This window comes from Haplochromis burtoni, unplaced genomic scaffold (assembly GCF_018398535.1).
Source record: "Haplochromis burtoni strain Fernald_Lab_line unplaced genomic scaffold, NCSU_Asbu1 Contig_16, whole genome shotgun sequence".
NCBI lineage: Eukaryota > Metazoa > Chordata > Actinopteri > Cichliformes > Cichlidae > Haplochromis > Haplochromis burtoni.
Genome location: NW_024582377.1, coordinates 540,725 through 565,625, shown reverse-complemented (window position 1 = coordinate 565,625; position 24,901 = coordinate 540,725). Strand labels below are relative to the sequence as shown.

The window sequence follows — 24,901 nt, the reverse complement described above, 5'->3', positions numbered from 1 at the left end:
TGTATGGGTATTTAACAGGCAGACTTGAACATTTATATGTGTGCATGGGTTCAAAAAAGCATAAGGGCATACAGACTGGGGAGTCGTGGTTGAAACTAAGGGGGGAAACACTAACACAAACCACACTGGGGAAGCCTATTTACCTCTAGGACCTGCTAGCATGGAATCTCTGCTATGTATTAATGATGAAATCACTTGTTTGCTCTGGGAAAGTAAAGTGTGCTTTGCCTGACTAAATGGCGATAACGTCCATCATGTAATGGAAAAAAACAAAAAACCAAAAACGCAAAAAGCGGGGCAAACAGTTTGTTTACTGACAGCCAGAGTAGACTTTTTTTTTGTCTAAAATGTTTGTGTAGCTAGGTGAATACAAACCCTTCCATTCATTTTGGTCTCTAGAGCTTCCTGTTAGTGTGTGAGTGTGAGCGCGAGTGTCAGAAAGAGTGCATGTTTATATATGAGGGTGTGGGTGTGTTTGTCTAAACCTCACCTGATCCTGACGTCCGTCGCTCCCTCTCCTTGTGCATCTGATGTTGCTCCATCATCCTATCAAGTGCAAGGTTTTCACGACTCTTTAAAGCTGCAGTTTGTGGCGATAAATCAGCCTAATGTGTAGCTTTGACTGTGTCTCTGTTAAAAACACTACTAATCGTTTTAAAGGGGACCTGTTATGCTAATTTAAAATCACAGATGGTATAACAAGCAGACGCATCTACCGTGACATCATCCAATCATTTCTAAAGGTCTCATTGTAAACAGTTGGCTCATTAGCTAACCAGTTGTTAATAAGATAATCCTCCGTTTTGAAACCTATCATGACAAAGATTTAGAAAACAAATTTCAGTTTTTATTCAATATGACCCACAATGAGTGACTAAGCCCATAAACTCAACAGGAAAGTGTTTACTGAGGTCAAGTCAGAAAACTATTCTCCCATAGACTTATAGTGGAGCGCAAATCTTCTTGCAACCACAGCTATCGCCATCTGGTGGCCTTCAGTTAGAATGCAGGTTTAAGACACTTCCACATTGATTTTATTTTCTTGAACTGGAAGCTACCTCCATTTATATCCTTACACTCTGCTATAGAAACTCGTCATGATTCAAAATGATCCATTGTTTGTCCTAGACTAGGCGTTTATCAACCCCTATCCATTTTCTACATCTTATCTGTGGCCAGGATGCGGGGCAGCAGCCTAAATAGAAGAGCCCAGACCTCCGTCTAGCCCAGCCAGTGCCACCAGCGTATCCTTGGCAACACAGAGGCGTTCCCAGGCCAGCCAAGAAACATAATCACCTGAGTCCTGAGTCTACCCCGGGTCCTTCTTCTTGTTAGGACATGGCCAGAACACCTCGCCCAGCAGGTGCCCAGAAGGCACCCTAACCTAGCTTTAGCTCCCATCCCTCATCCTTGAAACCAACTTTCTCCTGATTGGTTAACCCTCGCAAACAGGAGGTTGTAAAATACGATGGATCGCTTCTGTATTTACAGCCAATGCCTGACATGTTTGCTGTTAGTGACATCATTCAGATCAAAGAGTGTCTACAGGGCTCTAAAGCCTCGCAGGCCCAAAGGGATTACCCGTGCATGCTGACTGGACTATTTTCATTGGCTCAAAAATGAGCATGCACCACTGTAACAGTATAAAAATATGACAGAAAATGAGAAAAAGCATAATAGGTCCCATTTAATACTTACACATTTAACATTAACTAGCGAGTTTGGATCTACAGACTAGCTTACTGTTTTGTAAAGTCTTCCACCTGCACTAGCTTTACATGTTTTACGCTATTTCTGCTCGTGCTCTCATTGTAAAAGTATACCTCCTCTGTGCTTCGTTTTCGTCCGAGGAGGGCCCATTTTGGCGCTGCACGACTGGGCCTGAAAGACACAAAATAAGAGGGAAAAAAAGCAATTAAACCACAGAAATAATCAGCTTCTATGCGTGTACGCGTAAGCCCTTATTACTGTTTTATTCATCTCCAACAGTTTCCCCTTTGTGCTGAATATCACCCCTTATAGCACCACATACCAAACACTCGTTTGTGACCGCACCGACAGAAAAAAAAGCAAAGACAGCTTCAAAAATGTTCAACATTTCTCAGTTCAACAGGGAGTTTTTTTCATATCGAGACAAACCACATAAAAAAGGACTCAAATGACAGAAAACAGTTAAGTAGTGTGCTCAGGGAGAGAAGCTGAATAAACAGATAGCAACAGCATCATGTGAGGCACTGCCCTGGAGGCCTGCAAGCTGTTTATAATTGCTGAACAAGTTGCCAGCCACAGAAATTTCAACTGTTAAACACGAGAGAAAAGAACTGAAACAAGTGGAACAAACAGAAACCCGACAGAAAAATCTAAAAAATACTGCATATGGTGCAAAACAGCAAAATTCATTTAGTAAAATACATCTAATCTCTCTTGTTAGTAGCTGGTTTTGGATAATCAACATCAGCCACATGATCATCTCAGTTTAGCACTTTTGCTTGTTGACCAACTACAGACAGAGCGAAGGAGTCAGCACCTCATTCTGGAGCAGCTATTAACGGGGGGAGCGCTTATCACATATCACCAGAATACCAGTCATTAAACTTCAACGCCCACCGTGACATCAAGATCACCGACGGGTGATATTTCCGTTCGCTGCGTCTGGAGGATGTGGGGCAGCAGGCGGGGTGATGGGGGCGGTCAACACTGGGCACAGTCGCAGCTTGAGACGCTCAGTCTGGATCATTTCCCCCACGCCGTTACATCAGCAGCAGCAGCCTGAACCATTATTACGAGGCAGGATGGAGCCATGTTTTCATGTTGTTTACTCAAATTCTGACCACACCATCCGAATCCTCCAACAGATATCAAGACTCATCAGACCAGACGACAGTTTTCCTTCTGTTGTGCAGTGGAAAACACGTACAAATTGTAGCCTCACTTTTCTGCTCTTAGCTGATGGGAGTGGGCTGCTGTAGCCTGCCTGCTTCGAGGTGTTGTGCATTCAGAATCTTCTGCATACTTTGGTTGTAACAAGTGGTTATTTGAGTTACTGTCGCCTTCTTAATAGGTCAAAGCAGTCTAGCCATTTTCCTCTGACCTCTGGCAACAACACTGCTGCTCACTCAATATTTTCTCTTTTCAACATCCTTCTCCTGCATGACATAATGCTGACTAAATTTCTGCTTTAACGAGCAGCTGAACAGGTGTACCTGTCGAACCGGTACAGTGAGAATACTCGGGCGCAATGCCGAGAAAGAAATTTAAATCTAGGGCTCACTTGTCAGTTACCACAAGCTACAATTCATGCTGACAAATTGAAAACGGTTTGGTTTTCGATTCTTTTAACGGCTCTTTAGCTTTAACCATACGCACAGAAGACAGAAGCGACAGAAGACTTGAATGTGTCTTTGACGCTCCCATAAATTCAGCTCGTTATCTCGTGGTAATTATTAACTTTCCTTCATGCACATGCTAACATCTACAGCATGTATTACTTTTAAAGTGATACTTCAGGGACTCAATCGTGAAACACGAGCCAGTTAGCACAATATCAAGACTTCACAACCCTTCAACAAATAGTAACGTCGCAGATGTTAACGAGACACTCGTCAGCCTGCGCTGTGCTGTTTGTGTGTCCATGAATATGTATAAATGTGGGTTTGTTTGTATTTCTGCTGTTGACGCGAAGCATCGTATATGCTTCTTCCTGTTGTCATGGTGAGGGCAAAGGAAGAACATGGATGGGACCTGATCATGCTTGTAGACATTTTACTGGAGCTAAGGAGCCCACTGACTGTGTGTACATTAGATGTGATGATAAAAACAAAGAAGCAGCTCTTCCTCCCCCTCCCTTCCATTCACACCCACACACACACACACACACACACACACACACACACACACACACCACACACACACACACACCACACACACACACACACCACACACCAACACACACACACTACACACACAGCACACACACCTACTAGACGTAGGCACGAGGTGACAAAAACAGACAGATGGATACACAATGCTTTCTATCACCATCACAAATAAATTACTTTAAGTATTATGTAAATATGATTCTGATTTGTACTTTCCACTAAGCTGTCAGTTTAGATAACCTGCCTCATTTACTCAAGTAGAAACTACCATGAATTCATCACAGAGTGTAATGAGATTCTGCTTCTCCTTTCCCGATGTGTGCAACAACTCAGGTAGACTTCATAGCCTCATTATGGCTGACAGTGCAAATGTATGATACTTTTACTGCTTGTAATCACAGACTGTGAGTGTCTGGACAGATCGTCAGCCGTCTGGCCGGTAAGCTACAACCATCACTACAACCAGTGATGTAAAATAGCTCCTTAAATGCATTGCTCAGTAAAAAAGAGAACACTTGATTATCACAATATGACAGAAGGTCAGTCAAAGCAGTATGCTTGGTTAGCAAACACTAACCATTGTGAATTCATTCACCTGCTTTTGGTGCAAATGAAATCGACAGCAGGTGCACTGAAGAGAAAGCAACAAGAAGACCCCGAAAAAGGGAAATGTTTTACAGGTGGTAGCCACAGACCATTGCTCTCTCTTTACTCCTCGTGACAGTACCTGCAGCCCATTCATGTGGCACCGATAATTCACCTGCTTCAGGATGCTGTCACAGGAAGGTCTGCTGTGTCTCCTAGGTTAGTCTCAAGTGTGTCTGTTACACAAGGCGAGCTGGACAAGGCCAGAGAAGGGTATCAACGCAGCAGCAGGACCTGTATCTGCTTCTTTGTGAGAGGAGGATCACTGCCAGAACCCTAATAAATGACCTCCATCGGGCTATGTGCCGATTTCTCACCAAACTGCTCTAATTGGACTCCATGAGGGTGACACAAGGCCCCCACATCTTTAGTGGGAAATGTGCTCATAACCCGGTGCTGTCCACTCTACAGCCCTGCCCAGCTCTCCTCATATAATGGGATCTACTTCACAATCTCGAGACTGTGCTGGGAGACACAGCAAGCCTTCCTAGCAGCCATCCTGGGGGCAGAGGGCTGGTAGGAAGCCCCTGCCACCTAAATGGGTTGAGAGGTCTGATGCTACCAGCAGTGACAAGGTCACAAACAAAAAGCAAGACTAGAGAAAAATCAGTGAGGCAGGATAAAGAGAGAGCATTGGTCTGTGGCTAAACCACTATTTCGTTGTTCCTTTCATTTGCACCAGAGCAGGCCAAAAGGATTCACAATGTTTTTTTTCCTTCCTAACTGAGCAGATTGAAATCCCTGCAGTTTAACTGAGTGTACCCATAATTCTTTTTGTTTGCTTAAAAGACAAAGTGCTGATAGATCAACTAAAAGCCCTGCAATAAAAACACCACTCAAGTAAATGTAGCATTTTATTGGTGTACCTGGTCAATGTGTAGCAACTTTTTCTTGAGTGTGGTAACTTAGTGCAGGTTCACAGCAGACCTTCAAAGGGAAAGAAAGACAAATCTAGGGTTCTGACAATGATTAGCTGGAAATCTGTATTTTGAAATTTCCTTTCATGTAAAATACTGGACACACCTGTGAGTCTCAGGAGGTATTTAGAGAAGAGCAGAGTGGGGAATCTAACAAATGGCAGACAAAGAAAGATCTGAAAATGAACTGAACTGAATGTGTTGGATGTTTAACATGGAATGTAATGTAGAAGAAGTACAAGGATGTAAAAACAGAAACACTGAAACAAAGCTGAAGTTGCTCAATATTAGACCAAAGTGCACATATTTCACCACTGAAGGGAACACAATGCACAATTACCTTCATAACCAAACGATTCCTATCAAAGGAAATGGTGAATATTTAACTTCCCTCCATGTTTCCAACAGTCTCAGACGATCAAAGACATCCATAACTGCTGGATGATTTAATCAGTCATGCATGTATGGCACTTACTGAGGATGATGATGGCTGAAGAAACCTGCCTGAGGACTCCAGGTGAAACCTCTGGAGTGATCATGGTGGGAAGCTTTCCACAGCCTACCAGCGATCAGTACTGTGTGACACTAGAGTGTCAGCGTGGAAGCTTAGCACAAACAGCGTTGTCGAGTAGGAACAGATATGTGTCCCAGGAGCAGAAATGCCTTGCATGTTGAGGCCCATGATCCCACATCGAAATGCACCCAAAAAAAGGAGAGCTGCCACATGAGCATGACGGGGTACGACATTCAGGCTCCCTATGAGATATTTTAGCCACCAATGGGGGGTGGGTCACAAGGGTGGGATGGGATGACACCGCAGTTAAACACTCACAGATATTCTCTCTCAGTATCTCCACAGTATCTATGCACAGACGCTCACACACACACACAGAGCTTATAAGTAGCTTGTAACCAGAGATACTCAGGAGCTATTTAGTAAACCAGAGATAAGTGTGAGGTTAGTGTCAAATTCAGTTCAGGCCTAAACTGAATTTAGGCCTGAACTGAATTTATTCAGTTAGCTGTACAAAGAACTAAAATATCCTGATCTCTTTTTTGTCATTTTCTGAAAAAAAACATTGAAAAATCTCAAATTTCAGGCAGCCACCAACAGCCCTTTCATGTTGTTATTTTTACTTCTGCTGAGGAGATCATGCGATCAATTTTTTTTGTTTTCTTTTCTATGTATTTTCGTTTGTCTCTTGAAAGGTCAAGGGTGGATCTGCATGAAACCTGAAGTTACGGTTGGCACCACTCAAAGCAATACATTTTTTTGGAGTCAGAACAGAAACCGGATCTGAATCCTTAAATCTCTAGAATGGTTCTGTGCACAAATACATATAATAAAAAATATAAATCCAGGGACTCAATTCGTGCCTGCTGTTTGGCTTACCGTTGAGCCTGTACCTGCAGTACATACATTTAACCAGCAGGGTGTAGTAGAGCTTAGCATAGCAGTTAGACCTCTGAGGGTGTAACGGCTTTATTATCAGCCATACATACTTTCTTGCTATATTCATGTATTGTATCTTAAACCAGCTCATGCTGTCTGTGCAAATCTCAAATCAAATCAAATCAAATCAAATCAAATCAAATCAAATCAAATCACTTTTATTGTCACATCACATGTGCAAGCACACTGGCACAGCACATGCGAGTGAAATTCTTGTGTGCGAGCCCCACAAGCAACAGAGATGTGCAAACACAACAACACAAACGAGCAAAATACAAGAATGGCCAACCTGAAACTAAAAATCTTTCCCCGAATGAGCAAGTACCCACACTGAAGAACACCCAGGTAATGAAAACAAGCTGAAAACAACCTGGATCATTTCATTGCAGTAACCTGACATTCTTTTCAGATAAAAATAGATGTAAATTGATCACGGATGAACAACTGAAGACAGCTGCCTGAAGTACGACCCAAAATCCTCCTGAAGTTCCACTTAAAACATTAAAGTTCTCCAACACCAACAGCTAACAGCTCAGAAGCTTTCATCTCCCGTTTCACTGCGGAGAGAGGAATGATTTAATTTGAATCAAGCATTCGGAAAATGTCCTTAGCCTGCCAGGAAGCGAAACGCAAAAGCAGAATGCCTGTTTCTAATGAGAAATCTGAATGATAAAAAGGTAACTGAGTGAATGCTTAAATAGCTAGAAAAAGGAGCAACAGTGATCAAGAACATGTGCTTATTCCATTACTGACAAATGCTCACCTCCGCTGTCAGGTGAGCTGAGGACGTTGAGGGCGAACAGCATGGCGTTGGAGAAGGTGGTGGCCTCCTCCTTACTGGCAAAGTTCAGCCCGTAGACCTGCCGGGCATCACGCCACTGATGGAAGGTCGGGGTGGCCTGATTGTACTTCAGGCCCTTCACTATGGAATAGTTGATCACCACCTTTGTTGGAAGAAAGAAAAGAATCGGTGTACGTGAATGTGATCATCTAAGACAGGAACTCAATATTTGCCAATTAGTTCTGCCAAGGTTAGAATTTATTATTGTTAATGTATTATTCTAATTTTCACATCCATATGTTTTATTAATGACTCTCCTGACATACTTTTACAAGACTCAGAGTTCAATTTATTTATCTTATACTGAGCTTTCAGTTCATCCTGGCTGAAAAAGCTATATCCATTTAGGGGAACCCTCCTTTCAGCAGACAGTGGATGAGGCTGCTGTGCTCACAGGAATTACTTGCATACCTGATGAGCATAATATTAACTAGTGACATGCTGAACATATATATGAGCTGTCCAGAAAAACCCTTAAATAAATACATGTCTACCTGCTTTTTATGAAGGCAGTAAGCTCTGCTAACATTATAAGGAAGTTCATCCTAACTGGAATAGCTAGATTTTTGGTTATTATGCTAAAGGTCACAGCAGGTAGACCCAGGCAATGAACCTTATTCATTTATTGGAAAAAATTTATAACTGTAGTTATAGCAACAGCAATAAAACCTCTTATGATGAACATCCTAAATATGCTATTACGACGACGGCTTCTGTCTGTAACATGATCGACAGCCATCAGACTCAATGTTAGCAGTTCATCAGAGGATGAGGCCTATTCTGACATGTTTAGCAGGAATTCAGCTGCGTAGATTAAATGATTTTATTAATGTCACAGTTTTTGTTTCAAACCTATGTTCGGCTCCGACTTGTCTCTCTAATGAAACTATAAACAAATACAGAGGTAAAAACTTGTTTGTTAAAGATTTCAGGTTGTTTTTGTCTCATTTGGGGGATTAATGATCTTTATTTTGTCCACATTTTCTTCTTTTAAATCATTTTAGTGATGATCTGTCTGAGTAAACTGAAAGCATTAAACAAAGTCCTTCTAGACTTGTAATGCTGAACGCACCCAGCAGCAGCTCCTTACTGCATATTCTGTGTAAAGTGTGCAGCACAATCTCCGAAATATCATCTATCTAAAGAACTGAAGAATTCCTGCTTTTAAACGGTCTGATAATAATCTGAGTGCCTTTAACAAGATCGTGTATCTTGTACATTTTATTCCAGATCAAATGATAGATGATGAACAAACGGTCTCTGTTCAGATCATGTTGTATTTCACTCTATACTGCACACTTGTGGTCAAACTACAGAAAAACAAGCTTACAGGGACTTGAAGATCAAAGCTTATAACGATTAAATTAAGATACAGCTGAAAATACATATGATACTGAAGATACACGGTGAAATGTGTTAAAAAACACCCCTACTTAATAAATATTCTTGCAGGCTTAACTATTCTTAAAAAAAAGGGGAATAAACATGTGTTTATAAGGGACAGGGTTTAGCATAGTATTTAGTATGTAGACTGTAGCAATGATTTATTGATTGCTCTTATTAAGAACCTTATAAAAACTATTTAACTGCATCTTTATGATGAATATGAATATGCAGACCCCGTGAGCAGGGAAGATTTTTTTGTAGCTGAAGCTTCCTGGTTTATAGTTTATTTGTAGTCACGTCTGAGCAGGTATGCCTCAGCCGGCCATTAAACTAGTCCACGTGCAGAGCAAAAGAGGGATTACATTTTCTGAAATGCAATCTATAAACCCTGAGCTATTATCTTGCATGCGTATGACACAATAACAACTGCATGAAGATAAACGAAATCAGCAGTCTGAACCATATAAAACTAAAGAACCATTAAAACAGGAGTGAAAACACAAATCCAGTCATGAATATCAGCAGTGTTTCTTTGCAGCAACTGAATGGATTTACGCATGTAAACATGGTCGAGACGACCTGATGAAGTTAAAATCGAGCATCAGAATGAAGGAAAAAGTTGGCTTAAGTGATTTTCAATGTGGCATGATGTCTGGTGTCAGATAGTCTGAGTATCTCAGAAACTGTTCATCTGCTGGAATTTCAGATTGGTCCAAAAAGACAAAAACATCCAGTGAGCAGCAGTTTAGTTATTGATGCCAGACGTCAGAGGATAATGACCAGGCGGCTTTGAGTTGATGGTTGGCAACAGAAACTCAAATAACTACTTGTTACAATCAGTAAGTATCAGTGCAGAAGACCATCTCTGAATGTCCAGCATTTTGATGCTTGAAGCAGATGTTCTACAGCATCCACACCAGGTGCCACTAACGCCAGCTAACAAAAGGAAACTGAGGCTACATCTTGAGATGCCGTTTGAGTTCTCTCTACTTCCACAGTCACCAGATCTACATCCAACAGAGTGCTTCTGGGATGTGCTGGACATAATCAACATGCACCAGACAAGTCTCCAGGACTGTGTGATGCTATCATGTCTTTGTCAAGCAACATCTGTGTCTCCAGATGTGAGAGTTGCTGAATAAAAAATTAAGAATTAAGCCAGTTCTTAAGGTTAGAGGAAGTCCAACTCAGGACTAGCAAAGCGTACCTAATAAAGTAGCTGGTGAGTGTATAATTGGAAATCCTCTCTGTTTTAGTGATACTGTAAATTATAAAAATAATAGTAATCTACAACCTTATATGGAAATAGGAAAATCAATAGATTTGTATTTATACTGAATTGTCACTAACACTATCCAGCGAAACATCCACTCGTCATGCGACGTGCGCTGCTGGTTGCTTGTGACTCTCACCTGCTGGTCCTGCAGTTTAACGCCCACCACTCTGAAGGTGTTGTTGGCAGTATTGTGGTAGATGTTGATTCGGCTGAAGCCCTGTTGCCCAGGCTTGATGGGCACCCATTTCTTACTGGCATCATCGTAGACCATCACAGAGGCCCGCGCCTGGCAGATACTCTGTTCACTGGTATAGAAGAAGGGGAGAGGGAACACAAGATCAGAAGGTTTGGTAAACATCCTAGAAAAAGTGCTTCGTTTCACTCTTTATACTGTCAGCGTTGACCTTAAAAGCAAATATAACGGCAGTCAATAAAATAAAACCAGTGAAACAGATTTAGTGTGTAATTTTCTGGTGAGCCGAGGGCCACTGGGACTGGCGAGCCACACCTTTTTTCAGTCACCACTTAAGGAGGAACATTTTGCCACTGTAGGAATCTGACAGCTTATATATGTGCCGTGCATGTGCTGAGTAAAGGATGGGTTGCTGTTTTTAAAATCTATAAACAAGACCTCAAACTAAAACTAAACTCTGGAAAATTCCCCTTTTCCTTGTGGCCTTTACTGTGGTGCAGTTTCATGAGATAACAAAACAGGCATCGATGCAGAAGGGTGTGTGTGAGTGTGTGTGGCGTGCTGGCTAATGACACACTGTGTTAAAAACATGTGTTTGATCAGCACACATGTTGCCAGCTACAGGCACCCTTGGTAAGAAGCTAATGAAAAGTCAGAGGACACACGGCTACCAGTGAGCATTAAATAACTGTGTTCACAACCACAGAACTGCAAAGAAATTACTTCAGTGTAGAGATGCATTTGGCCACTGACTGATGTGGCTTACACAAGTCACATCACAAAATTATCAGTTACAGCGGACGCAGCTTTGTAAAAGTTTAACTCGTTTTTTTTGCGTGTGGCGACCGCCTTGACTTTAGCAGCACGCGCTCCTAAAAGTGAACTCATGCTGCTGAAGCCACAGCGTGGAAGCACATGTGAGAAGGTGGCGAGGAAAAGAACAGGTGACAACTTCAAGTTCTTGAAATTTCCACTTTCAGCACCTCAGAGATTGACACTCTCTGGACGTTAGACACATTAGCAGCCTGAAGGTGTGAGGGCCGGAGAAAGAAAACTAACAAAGCGCTGGTTGTGTGCACATTGCCTTAAACTCTGCAACAGTTTGTGAAAAATAACATAGAGCATAACAAAACTTCCCACACTGAAGGAGTGGATTAGCTGGCAAAAATATTCAGAAACAGATTACAAATCACAAAATTCATTCCAGCTTTAACAATATAGGAAATCAGCAAACTCCTCACATTTCACAGGGAGGTACCATAGACTATATTTATAAGAGGCCTCTCATTGCACCTGGGACTGAAAAGTGACGCCTTCATCCGGTACAAGGGGCGGCTATAGCTATAAAAGAAATCAAGACTGTACAGAAGTCTATGGGAAAATGACCCTATTTCTTACTTGATTTATCACCTGAGCAAAAATCAGTTTACTTGTTCATTTCAACTAAATGAAATATAAAGTTCATTTGGTAAAATATGGCCTCAGTCAGAAGAACACATACAACAAAAAGGGCATGGTACGCTTTAAGGAGCGGTTCCTATTGCATGACCTTTTTCTCTGTTAGATTAGATATTTAGTGTGTAGGTCTGTTGTGTCCATCTTTTATATACAGTCTATGTCCTCTCGTCCTTTGGTTGGCAAGTGGATCAATTGGCAATAATGTCAAGGTTCTCAGCAGCTGACACAGCTGCTCTCTTATGCTTGCACAATTAAAGGCTGTGAATTATTCAGGGCGTGCCGGTCCCATTTGTCCTTTCAAAAATGGATAAATGAACAAACTGTAGCTGCCTTTAGGTTTACAGTTTGGATATGGTTTTAATATAGAATATATAATTCAATATGAATATAGTCAACTGAGACTTTCAAATGACTGAAAAGACAAAACAATGCATGCAAAATTGCAGAGAGAATATTTAAAAGTGCCACTGAACTTATTATATGCCACCTTGTTACAGACAGAACAATTTACTAAAATTAAATGATCAATAAAAATAACAGACAGCTAAGGAGATGTGAAAAGAAGGTTGGTTTGCACAGAATTTATTAGGAGCCATGATTTGCTGCAAAGGCTCTGATGACATCAGCGCTGAAATGCCACCGTATGAGACCCTTCTCTGACATCCTTTCCTTCAACGTGCCGCTCTGCAGGAGGAAGACAGCATGACACCCGAGAGACCCCCCGGTGCAGCACTAACATGTTCGGTCTCAGCCGGCTTCCTCTTACTTTCCTGCAATCAGCTGCTCTCTGGTTCCCTTGTGGTTGTTTTAACAGCCTCACAAAAAAGTCAGCGATGATGAGATAGCAGCATTTTCTATTGGATTCACCCATGCAGTAAATTCCTATATTATTCAGAAAATGTAAGTCAGACAAGGAAGTGATGTTTTCTGATAAAGACGTTGTAAAATAAGAAATGTTATTAGTGGTATAAAATAACCTGCTGTCAAAATATTTTCCGATCCCTTCGAAACCACTTATCTGGGAATGTCAAAATAAAAGCACCGCTCTGACACATGACAGCTGTGTCGAGTGCATCATTTTTGGGTAAAAATGTCTGAACAAAGTGAGCAGCACATCGCAGCGCTCCTAAGGGAGGAGACTTTAAAACTCGCTTGACAGACGGACTCCCACGGTTACAACCTCCCTCCCTCTGTCAAGTATCCATCTCTCCCCACTGCACAACTGCTGTTGAGCTAACCGGCAGCAATATCACCATGTGAGAGTAAAAAGCAAGACAAAAGTGAGCGCCGATGCCTGGAAAATGGTTACACAATAAAAAAAAATCTCTGTCTGGGGACAAACAGGAACTTCAAAATGAAACAGGAAATTCAGGCGGGCAGACGGAAATATGAAGTCCCCTGAAAATAGCACAAATCTGAAACACAAAGCAATCCGCTGCAGGAAAGAATTGCAAGTTTTATCAGACAAAATTAAAACCTCTGAATAACACCGATCATGCCATTGCACTGCAATGATATGCTGGAAAAATCAGGAGTCCTGGCAACTGAGTGAATGTTATTTAGGAATGAAAACACACAAACTCCCACGATCCAAATCTGATCAAGCATGTGTTGAAAATACTGAAGACTTAACCCACAACCAAGTGGACCAAAAGGCTCCCATGTTTATGACCTGATGGGTCAGAGCTGTTTTGGGCAGGTTGATCTGTGTATTTGATAGGTATGATTCATCCTTAACCTCCACATTTCTTGGCATCTAAAATAGATACAAACACATTGCTTCTGCTTAGCCAAGCTTAGAGTTAAAATCAACTTATAATCTAGCAATGCAAAACGATGCGGGACGAGTACAAACGGCCTCTAAATACGTTTAACGGACCCTCTAATCACATAACAGACACTTCTCTCCACTTCAGAGATCTGACAGACCACCGCAGTCCCAGTGGGGCAGATCAGGGCGGGGAAAAGGGAGGCGGCTGCATCTCTGCGATGGATCTTCTTACAAAAACAGACCCTATTTCTGGAGCAGTTTGTGCCAGAGGTTGGATGGTTTCAGTTCTCCTCAACAAGTTAAAAAAAAAATGTCCGTCTTGTCTAGTTGATCCTTAGACATTGCATGTTACTCAATCAACACATCATGTGATATAAAGCAAAAAAAGGGAAAAACAGGAGGACTGTAGGAGTATAAAAGTGTGAATTAGGACCATAACACAGGAGCTCTCACCAATTTCGATAGTGTGCTAAATGCTTCTGTGTGTGATCTACTATTTGGGGGTGCTGGAGTATAGATCATATGGCAAGGAACAAGAGAGAAAAGGTAGAGCATGAGGATAGTAGATGCTCATATTAAAAATGCTCAGTTTCAAAGAACGCAACAATACAAACTGTGCAAATGATGCCGGTGAACTGAAAGCAGAGGCTTCAAACCTCTCTATGCGCTTGCTTTCATGCAGTTTGTATTTCCAGTTAAGAATCCGCATGATGTGAAAGCGAGGAGATATCTTTAATATGATCATCTTAGGCATAAAACTCTGGCTATGAACCCAGCAATCTGTTGTTTAAGCCTTCTGAAATCCAGAGGCATCAAGTCAGAAGAAAGCGAGCTTGAAGTGGGAGGAGGAGAGGACAGCAGCTGAACTGAGGTGCAGAATTAAGGCTCAGTGTAATAAAAATAGGTAGTCTAAGAATAAGAATACAAATCTGTAAATTAGAATGATAGCTCACCTTAAAAAAGAAAGTGAACTGGTTGATTTTCAAGCAGAAAGCAAAGATGACTGAGTAAGAGATGACACACAGGAGAGGCTGTGACTATGTGTTTGTGACGAAAGGCGATATGGCATAATCTGAAAAAGGTCAGCTATGGCTAAATATCAAAATCAGTGACATTAAAATTAACATGTTGAATCAAACTGATGTTCAAGGTTGTACAGAGGACAGCAGAATATTGAGGTTTATACTAAAGCAATTGTTAACACTATTTTTGAACAGGCCTACCACCCCCATTTATGGCCCCAAGCTGTGGGTAGTGACCAAATGAATAAGACTGCAGATATAAGTAGCTGAAAATAGGTAGACACTTTGCAGGTGTGATAATAAAGCTAGGCTAAGACTAAACAATACGAAGAGTAGCTTAAAAAACTGCATGAATAATTGCAATTGGGCTGGCAGTAGCATGTTATAACGCAGGAGCCAGGCTCATTTTATGTAACTGAGACAGCCCACATAGACCAGAAAGTTCTTCTGTGAAAGACTGATTTTTTTGGCACATTTCTGTGACATACATTATGGCTGCAGCAGGCTTTTTTGTTTATATAGCAGTCTGCTTTTAAAATGTCACATCTGCACTTAAAACATCTGCATGTTAAAATGTTAAAATGTAAAAGACAGAAATCGTTGAGCTGTGTAGAGCTCAGAGGACGTGCAGAGTAAGGTAATATTTCACTATGGCCTCATCATTACAAGTGACCTTTTACATGCATGCTAAATTAAAAGTATTGATTATGGCTAATGAAAGCGATTTCATCAAAGTGCAGAAAGCTTGCATGAACTATAGTGCATTGATCATTTGGGCAGTTTCAGACTCCAGGCCACTCTTATGTTCTTTATTGACTACATCTTATATCTTTAAAGTGCATAATTCATCTCATGAATAAAAAAAGAAATACATGTGTTTTTTTTACATTATATTGACAGGCTAATGAGACCTGCATTCAGCAGAAAGCAGTTCTATAAGCTTGTACATTCATGTTTTATTTAATATACAATTAATAGCCTCTAAACTGGCTCCACCTGTTGAACTGCTTGTTAACACAAATATCTAATCAGCCAATCACATGGCAGGAACTCAAAGCATTTAGGCGTGTAGACATGTGAAAATGACCCACTGCTGAAGTTCAAACTAAACATCAGAATGTGGAAAAAAGGTGATTTAGGTAAGTGTTGGGGTCAGACGTGCTGGTGAGTATTTCAAAAACTGCTGATATGCTTGCACAACCTTTTAACGAATCGTCTAAAAAAAAGACAAAAATATCCACAGTTCTCTGGGCAAAAATCAAAAGAGAGTGGCTAGATTACTTTGGTCTGATAGGAAGGCAATAGTAAGTAGTAGGTATGCAGAAGAGCATCTTTCAATGCACATAGAAGCACTATGGCAGCAGACGACCACACCAGGTGCTACTCCTGTCAGAAAGAACAGCAAAAGGGAGGCTACAATTTGTATGCTGTTTTGACTGGACAGCACAATACTGGAAAATATTGCCTGAACTGATGAGTCTCGATTTCTGCTTGAGCAATCAGATAGCAATGTCAGAATTTGGTGTAAATAACATGAAAGCATGGATTCATCCTTCTTTGTATCAATGGCTGCTTACAATTGGAAGTCACAAATGATGATGACACTTTAAGGCCTCCGTAGCCACCAGATCTCAATCCAACAGACCATCTTTGGGATGTGGTCGAACAGGAGATTGGATGATGAATGTGCAGCCAACAAATCTGCAGCAACTGTGTGCAAAATATGGACCAGCATCTCTGAGAAATGTTTCCAGCAACTGTTGAATCTATACCATAAAGAACTGAAGCAGTTCTGAAGGCGAGCGGCAGTCCAATCCAGGACTTCCTAGTTGTAACTAATAAAGTGGCTGGTGTATTTGTATTGGTGCAGAGGAAACAAGTACTCTGAATATTCCAGTTCTTTCCTGGAAAAAGTGGATGTGATTTCCCCAATAGATCCCATCTGAGCGTTGCACCTTGTTTTTTCTGGAATAAGTAGGCTAAAGCTGAATAATAAATCCACCCCAAAGGCAGCCCGAGTGGGGTGAGAAGAAAAAGTAGCAGAAGAGAACAGTGGCAGTGATTGAAAAGAAATAAAAGAAGAACAGAGAAAGCTATGAAGGCTTCTGGTGCACTGAAGCCTTCCTCATGTCAAATAAAGCCTCATAGGCGAGCGGTAAAAATGAGGCCACATTCCCAGGCTTCTGAATTAAGCAAAGCACTTCCCTGCACACATGGTTAGACATATGTGCCTGCCTCACCCCACCCTCCTCCACACAAATCCTATATTATACAATTTGAGTGTTTCCCCTCAGAGATCAGTTATTTTCAGAAATGACTCCTCAAACTGATCACGACCAGAAAATACTAAGAGCATACATTAGGGGTCGAGACATATTAGAAACAGAAGTTTCATATTTCTGTGAGGTCTGGCAAATCAAAGATTAGATCACTGGCTGTATTTAGTGTTTCCTTGGCAGGGATGCGAGTGGGTCGTGGTGGGTTGCACGAGGCGTCTTCTTTGGGTAGCACCCGGGGGGCAGGGCTTCTGTTATCATGGCAATTAGCTTTTGTATCTGGGGTAATTGTTTCATCCTGCTGGTTCACAGTGGAAGGCACCCGAACAGATCTGAACAACTGATGAGTCATTAAGCACGACCCTGCATGGCCGGCTCATGACCGTGGATCGGATTGTTAGGCCTTTGTTTCTGTGAAAACTAGATGTCAAAAACACTATTAAAGGACACTAAAGCGTCACAGAAATACACCGTCAGCAGAGATCTGTTGATACAAATGCATGACAAATCTATGACAGAAAAAGAGGTTAGTGAAGGTTAGTTTTCCCTTTAAATTTTCCTGGAATAACACTGCACTGCAAGAAATTTGCATGTTAAATTACAACAATTTCTTCTCCTACTCCCTTGTACTGCTCATAGTAACAACTACTCTAAGTTGAACTCTGGTTCACGGTGGCCCATTTTTAGCTAAACTATAACACTTTTTTCTCTACACTATTTTTAGGCACGCAATCAGTGGGAACCACATCACACGTCCGCAACAATCACAGCAAAACTAAAATGACTGCAGTAACCATGACAACACTTCTGAATTAATGACTTGCGCTTAAACATTTCCATCCAATTAGTTCTGTCGTTGGCAGGGGAAAAAAACAGTAATCTACTATAAAAGTGTACAGCTCCCTACTGTATATTTTTACATATGTACCACAATAGAGGATACTATTTGAAACTTTGGCCATGGTTAATAATACGGGAGAACTTTTATCTAAAATTAATTAACTAAAAGGAGAAGCAGTGAGACCAAACTTAAGACACATGCCATGTTATCATACCCGAGGTCTTTTTCAGCACCTCTGCTTTCCCCCAGCCTTTCATGTCACCATAAATCTCACTTAATTACTCTGTCAACTGTCACATCGGTTATCATTCACTGCAACTTGGAGGTGCCACAAATACAGCTTAATCTATCCAACTAATGAGTTTCATTTCATGCTAATTAAGTAGCCTAAAAAAAACAAAAACCCACCATAACCTCCCGCACAACGAAAGCCAGCCGAGAGAGAATAAAGCACCCAGAGAGGCAGCAGAAGTGATAATTGCACAGCTTTATGCATCCCTTGTTGGTGCTGTAGCTAATAAAGAAATGCAGTCAGTGTCAGGGAGATGTTTGGGAAATAAACATTAGTAGCCTCAAGTGAAAAATGTTTCATTCCTGCAGAGGAATTTTCTCCCATATTGGAAATTTGGTTGTAGGAAAGGTCAGGAAGTCAAACAACCAACAGTTCAACCACTGTTGTAAAAGTTTCCATTGAAACATTATTAATTGTAACTACAAGGAGAGACATAACCCACTAACACCATGCACAGTAGCCAGAAATCCACCTCGGTTCTTAGTATCTTCTCGTTAAGGGTGAGGCAGTCAGTCTTATGATGTGATGTGAGGTGCTGCCCCTTTTTTTCCAAACAGGAAGAGAAATACATAATTATACACCCACACACAGTATATTATGGTACCCATAGTGTACATACACCATTACATGGTAACAGATATTTTTAGTGAAGGGCCAGAAACAGGGACAGAGAGATTGGTTGTAAAGTAAGGATCCAGTTTAGTGTTATTATTATGCTCACAATGAGGATTATAGCCCCCGTGGCTTTAGAGCAGGGCAAAGCCATACATTTAGAGACGGGATGCCACTCTCTCTTTGTGTGTGTGTGTTTAAGTGGGTGAAGGGGTCTGGCTGACAGAAGGAAGAGGTCTGTCTGGATTAGAGACAGAGCATAGCAGGCAGATCATTACCTCACTGCAGCCTTAAATCTAAATTAACCCGGGCTTAACTCTCGTACAAGACCTCTAATCTGCTCCATGGGGGAAAGTAGTGTTCACAGGCACAGGCAGGGAAGGAGGCCCGAGGAACTAAAAACAGCACAAGCTCACTGTGGCTCACACACAGTGTGAAGCTGGGTCACTGGTAACCCGGCAAGCTATACACACTTAGTCTGTTTAAAGGATGCAGTGAGATATGAGGCAGGGGCCAGATTGCAGGGGTTGTAGTAACTGCCGCATGTAACCTAACACTGCTACTAAACTATATGGAGCACAGTCATTAAAAATAAATAAGAGTGACACACACTCACAGAGTTATAATTACAGTGTTTTTGCTGTCTGCATTTTGCCAAGCATGCCAAATCTGACTCTTAAAGGGACCATTTCTGCTTTTCTTTAATGTCCGTCACAGATTTAGTCCCATAATAATGGAAGATTATATCAAATATGGACCACGTTTTTCCAAAAAATGAGGGTAAGTGTATAAATAATGCCTACGAGTGAGAAGCTCAGGCTTTAGACTGCTCTAAACAATCTGTATCAGACATGATTTTTTTCACTCTTGTCTCTGTATGATGTCAGTGAGAGCGGATATCCTTAATATATGAGCCCTGGAGCCCCGCTCACATGCTGTTTAGCTCTTTAAATCTCCTTTTACAGAGGGTTGACCAATCGGAAAAAGTGTGGCTTAAAGGGAGAGGAGCTAAACGGGCTTTTTACAGACAGCTGCACCCAGAAAAGGATGGTTTTTGTGTAGCTGTGAAAACACCTGAAGTACTTTTCCTGAGTTCAAGAGTAAAAATATGGAGTTGGAAATCTGAAAAACAAATGTAACATATATTTAATTCTACAGCAGAGGTGTACTTATTCAAAAGACCTTTGAACTCGTGTATCACAGTCCCGCTAAGTAGACAACTAAGACTATTTTAAAGCAACAGCACACAGCCGATTCACAAAGGCTTTCACATCCCAGATCCATCATGTTGTGCCTCACTCTTAATAGATCACAGGGCATTTATCTGACCCCCGCCCCACTCATATACTGCACAATATTGCAAAATGCAACTAAGCCTAAATGAGAGAGAACAGAGTGATGTGGTCTTAATGGCATTAATTTCAAACTGCATTAATGTGCTTATGTTCTTAGCCAAATGCCCCAGTTGTTCTGTGGAAAAGGTTCAGTTGTTTGAATCCTTCTGCAGCACAATCCTTTTCATTCAGAGCCATGTAAAACATAAACAATGATCAGACAGTTTGCTTATTACACTTGATTTCTATATGTTGTATATTTTGTGTACTTGGTGTCCTTGTTCAGTCTGTGTTTCTGCCCCTATCACTGCCACTTCTCTCCCTGTTCATTCAGGTTTAGGTTTAAATGAATATCCTCTACAGGTCAAATAAATAAAATGATTTTAAAATACTCGAGGAGTCAATTAATTATAAGAAAAATAAATAGAAACAGATACACAACTATTGCTTATCTTAAAATATAGAGTTCAGGTCCTGGGTTGGCTGGCTTAGGTAGGTGGCACAAGGCCACTGTGGCACATGAGTTTGATTCCACCCCTGGCTTTTCCTGCATGTTGTTCCCCCTCCTTTCCTATCTGCTTCACTGTCCCAACCACAAATAAACGCTAAAATACCCCCAAATAAATCTTTAATTCAAACCAGACGAAAGACGAAAAGCCAATAATGTGTGTGAAAAATAAGGGGCTATAAATCTACCACGAGGATACATATCCATCTGAGAGGAGTTTGGAGTCGGGGGACAATTTCTGAAGAGCAGTTTAGAATGAATATGAAACAGTACTTTTGTATAAAATGCCCGTTCTTACTTAAAAATTTAACATTGCTCACAATATCGTATGCATTTTCAGTGTTCAGTGCTGCAGCAGACACAACAGGAGTTGCATGTATTAGACGGGAAGTCAGTTTTAAGCAGCGGCTGCACATCTCGTCATAAAATCCTCATTGTCCTTTATTTTCACACCCCCAGCCTCCCCCTTTCGTTCTTCTTCTCCCTCGTGATAACAAGGCAGCCAACAGAGCTGTTTGATCCTACCGCTCTCATTTGGAACATCAGCAGCGACCAAATATCCCTCTTTCTCTCTTTTTCCATGTCTTCCCTCGATCTTTCATCGTCCAGGAGAGAGAGGGGGGAAGTGCACTGGCCTGAAAGGCTGCCTTTCTAGCCGGAAGCTAAGCAGTCTTTAACACGTGTGTGAATTAAACATGTATAGAGCCCTTACAGAGCTCTGCTATTCAGAGATGCTCTGTGTGAAGCTGCAGCGTGTTTAGAATAAAGAAGATGCTCGGCGTCGCATCACGTGCACACGCTGAACCGCATCTTTCTGGCAGCATCTCTGGCTTTGATGGGAATGCTGCAATCAGGCGAACAGTCATCAAAACACATCAGAGTCAAAACTTTGCACACTTTTGTGCACTTTTAACATAAAAACAGAGAGCTGATTCATTCCACCTTTATGGCAAAGTTAACATTCTCCATGCACACAATAACTAATCCAAAATAGCCTCCATTCTGTGTCAGTTTGCTGAGGCCAGATTAAGATGACAGATTAGTATTTCAGCTCTGATTAAAATACAGCAGGGAAAGATTTGTCCGTCTGTGCTGCTGGAATATTACAGTGCTTTCTTTGTGGACGATAATCAAACCTCATCGACTAAACAATCAGACTTTTTTTACTCATCCCAAACTGTTTTTATCTCATCTTTGACATCCTTCCTTCATCTTCCTTCCTATCTTCACCCTTCATCCTCACTGACTTACTTACTGGAAGTAGAAATGATCAGACAGACGTCAAACAAAGTGTCAGCACAAACCTGGCAGGGATGTGGCTGTAAAACAATCCCGAGTCACTGACACTCTGAGGAAGGCAGTAACGCAGCGCTTGCAACCGGTGTATGTCCATGCTGGTCAACAGGAAAACAAAACAAAGCAGCAGCAGCAGCGTCACTCTATAACACAAACTCCCTTCTGTGCTGCTGCGTTACATTTAAACTCTAACCTATTAAAAGTGGTTTAATCCTCTCCTGAAAGCCTGCGAGAAATTACGCACAAGAGCAACAGCTGCATGAGTAACTAAAATCATCCACTTAGAAGCGAAATGAGATTTAGAACATTCCCGAGTTCTCGCAGTGCTGCATTCACATCCAGACGGATGGCCCCTCCATCCAGGAACAAAGGCGATGACGGACAGACAGACTGGCAGAGATGAAGTCACTGACCAGCCAGCGATCCCTAACACACGATTGTGAATGTGCGATTGTCACTGAACCTCTGCGCTATTGTTGTACTGAAAACCCAAGGGAGATTACCTCATATCCGTCTCAACCAGCAGCACCCCCCCCTCCCCTAACAAATCCAAACACACACTACAGTTTACTGGATATATGAAGGGGGGGGGGGGGGGGGGGTCCTGCTGTTATCTCCAACCGCCCCTCCTCCTCACCTGCCGTTGCCATAGCTACCCAAATAAGCCGAGCCCAAATTAACAACCAGTGGTCTATACTGTGGTCAGCTACTATTGACTGGGATGTCCTCCACCTCTGAGGACAGTGGATGAACACTCACGGGGCATGCACATTAACTGGAGGTGGTGTGTGCATGTGTGTGCGTGCATGTGTGTGTATGTGCTAAATGTCCATTAAAAGCTATTGAATAACTCACAAGCTAACGCTCAATCTGGTTTAGATTCTCTGGGTGAGACAGCAAAGGGAGGTGGGGGCATTTTGGAAGGCATCGGTGTTATTGTTGAGCGGAGCGGCAGTATTCGATCCAAATGTAATAAAACCAGAGGTAGAGAACGTTCCCGGTTTGATTCTGGCAAAGGAACCCTGTCCACTGTGTGCTGTCCTGCAGGCTACAAATAAACGATCTCCCTCTCAAGCTCTCACACACAAATCCACACAACCTTGGGCTGACAGCAGTCCAGTGTTAAGATGACAGAGCATTACCCTTCGACCTCTCTGGTTCACATGCGCTCGGCTCTAACGGCTGACATCATATGCCGCTCAGAGAGCAAACAACCCAAACAACAGAGTCACACCACCAAGATGCGTGACACGGCACTCTGTGTCACGTTGACATTGGTTAAACCGGGGTCACGATCAACAGCGATTTGTTATTCAGGGGTAACAGCCATGCCAAGTGAAATTACTCTTGGCTCGTGTGCGGCTCAGATGGCCCAGCTGGACCGCAGGACGTTTCTGTGGCCGGACGGGTAAATGTTAACAAGCTCGATCTGTGGCAGACGAGGCTCTGTTGTGCCCAGAGGAGGAGACACTGCCTGCTCACTAACATTTATAAACTGATAATAGGAAAGAGCTAAACTGCTGCAGGGAAAGTGAGCGCATCGAAAATCAAACATGAAGGCCACGTTGTTGCTTAGAAAGAAAAAGACACATTCACAGTGATCATAGGGTGCTATTATTCTTTCTATTTAGGATTTTTCCAATAAATGTATGCCACAGCAAAATAATATTTATTTTAACAAATAGGACGATAGCAATTAAAGCATAGTGTTGCAATATTTTGCATGACAATATTGTATCGATACAGGGACACCAAATATCTAAATTTTATTAAATTAAATTAAATAGTCTGGGAGTTTTATTACACAGAGGGCTCATCTCATGCATCACCAGCCTGAGTTAATGTTAGCTGAGCAAACTTACATTAAATGAACTGATTAACCATCCAACACTGGACACTAAAATACCTCCTAATCAGAGTAAGCTGATGGTTCAGTCACATGAGGGAAAATAAGACAGGAACATTCTTACCTCTACACAAAAACTTGGCAGCGTTCTGATGATTTTATTGAATTTTTTCACATTTTGTGACCGACTGCAACTATTGGTGACTAAATGGTTTCCCAGAGCTTGAAGTCACTGCACACTCACAAGCACTTTTGATCAAGGTTGCCTTACCTTGTCAGGATCCTGGGTCTCCTGACCCAGCGTTTTTAGTTCTTTTGTGATTTTTGTATTTTGTCGAGTACTTGTGTGATTTATTTTATGGTTTCTAGTTTGCCCCTGTTGTTTTCCTGTTCCCCCTTTTGTTCTGTGTAAAGTCGGCGTTTCTTGGTCTGTGTCTTCGCATGTTTTGAGCTTCTTGTGTTTCAGGATTTCCCTCTGTGTATTATTTATCATCTCTAGTTTTTTGGTTCTTTGCCTTATGGTTATGTCTCTGTTTCTTAGTTGCTGTCTCTACCGTGTCAAGTTTGCGTCTCTGTGTTATACTTCCTGTTTTACTTTGAAGGTCCGTGTCTTATATGAATGTGTTCAGCTTACGCTTCCTTGTCTCGTCAGTTCTGATTTCCCCCAGCTGTGCCCTCCTTCTGTGTCTCATTCCCCTCTTTACTTCCCAGTGTATTTAAACCCTGTGTTGTGTCGTCCCTCAAGCTGTGTGTTTCCTCGTGAGCCTCCCTGCAAAGTGTAAGTTTATATTTTCCCTGTGTAGTTTAGTTTTGTATGCTTTTCCCCTGTCAGCAAATAAAGCTGAGTTTTTTGAGTTCATCCCTCGAGTCTGAGTGCCTCTTGGTTCCAACTCCTGCCTGCCACACAGCACTTCCTGACATACCTGATAGAAGGCAACCTTTCTGCAGTCGCAGTCTTGGTTGGACTGACTGCAAACACTCAAAGATACAGACAGATTTCCAACGTGTTGCCAGTCTGAAAAAATCTCCACTCAACTGGTTTTATTCTTGTTGGAA

General features: G+C 41.8%; 1 protein-coding gene across 4 annotated transcripts in view; it reads right to left on the bottom strand.

Moving 5' to 3' along the window:
* The window catches only part of evla (Enah/Vasp-like a), a 38,414-nt gene that overhangs the window by 7,209 nt on the left and 6,304 nt on the right, over positions 1–24,901 (bottom strand). For 2 of the 4 annotated variants that reach the window (XM_042218182.1, XM_042218181.1), the window contains exons 2-5: positions 10,533–10,701; positions 7,657–7,837; positions 1,824–1,881; positions 491–546 (exon numbers count right to left, since the gene is read on the bottom strand). In XM_042218182.1, the coding sequence (XP_042074116.1) occupies positions 491–546; positions 1,824–1,881; positions 7,657–7,837; positions 10,533–10,701 (464 nt within the window). Of the gene's footprint in view, positions 1–490; positions 547–1,823; positions 1,882–5,915; positions 7,046–7,656; positions 7,838–10,532; positions 10,702–22,007; positions 22,583–24,901 lie in introns of those variants that run through there. The other 2 variants (XM_042218180.1, XM_042218183.1) reach the window with 2 other exon arrangements.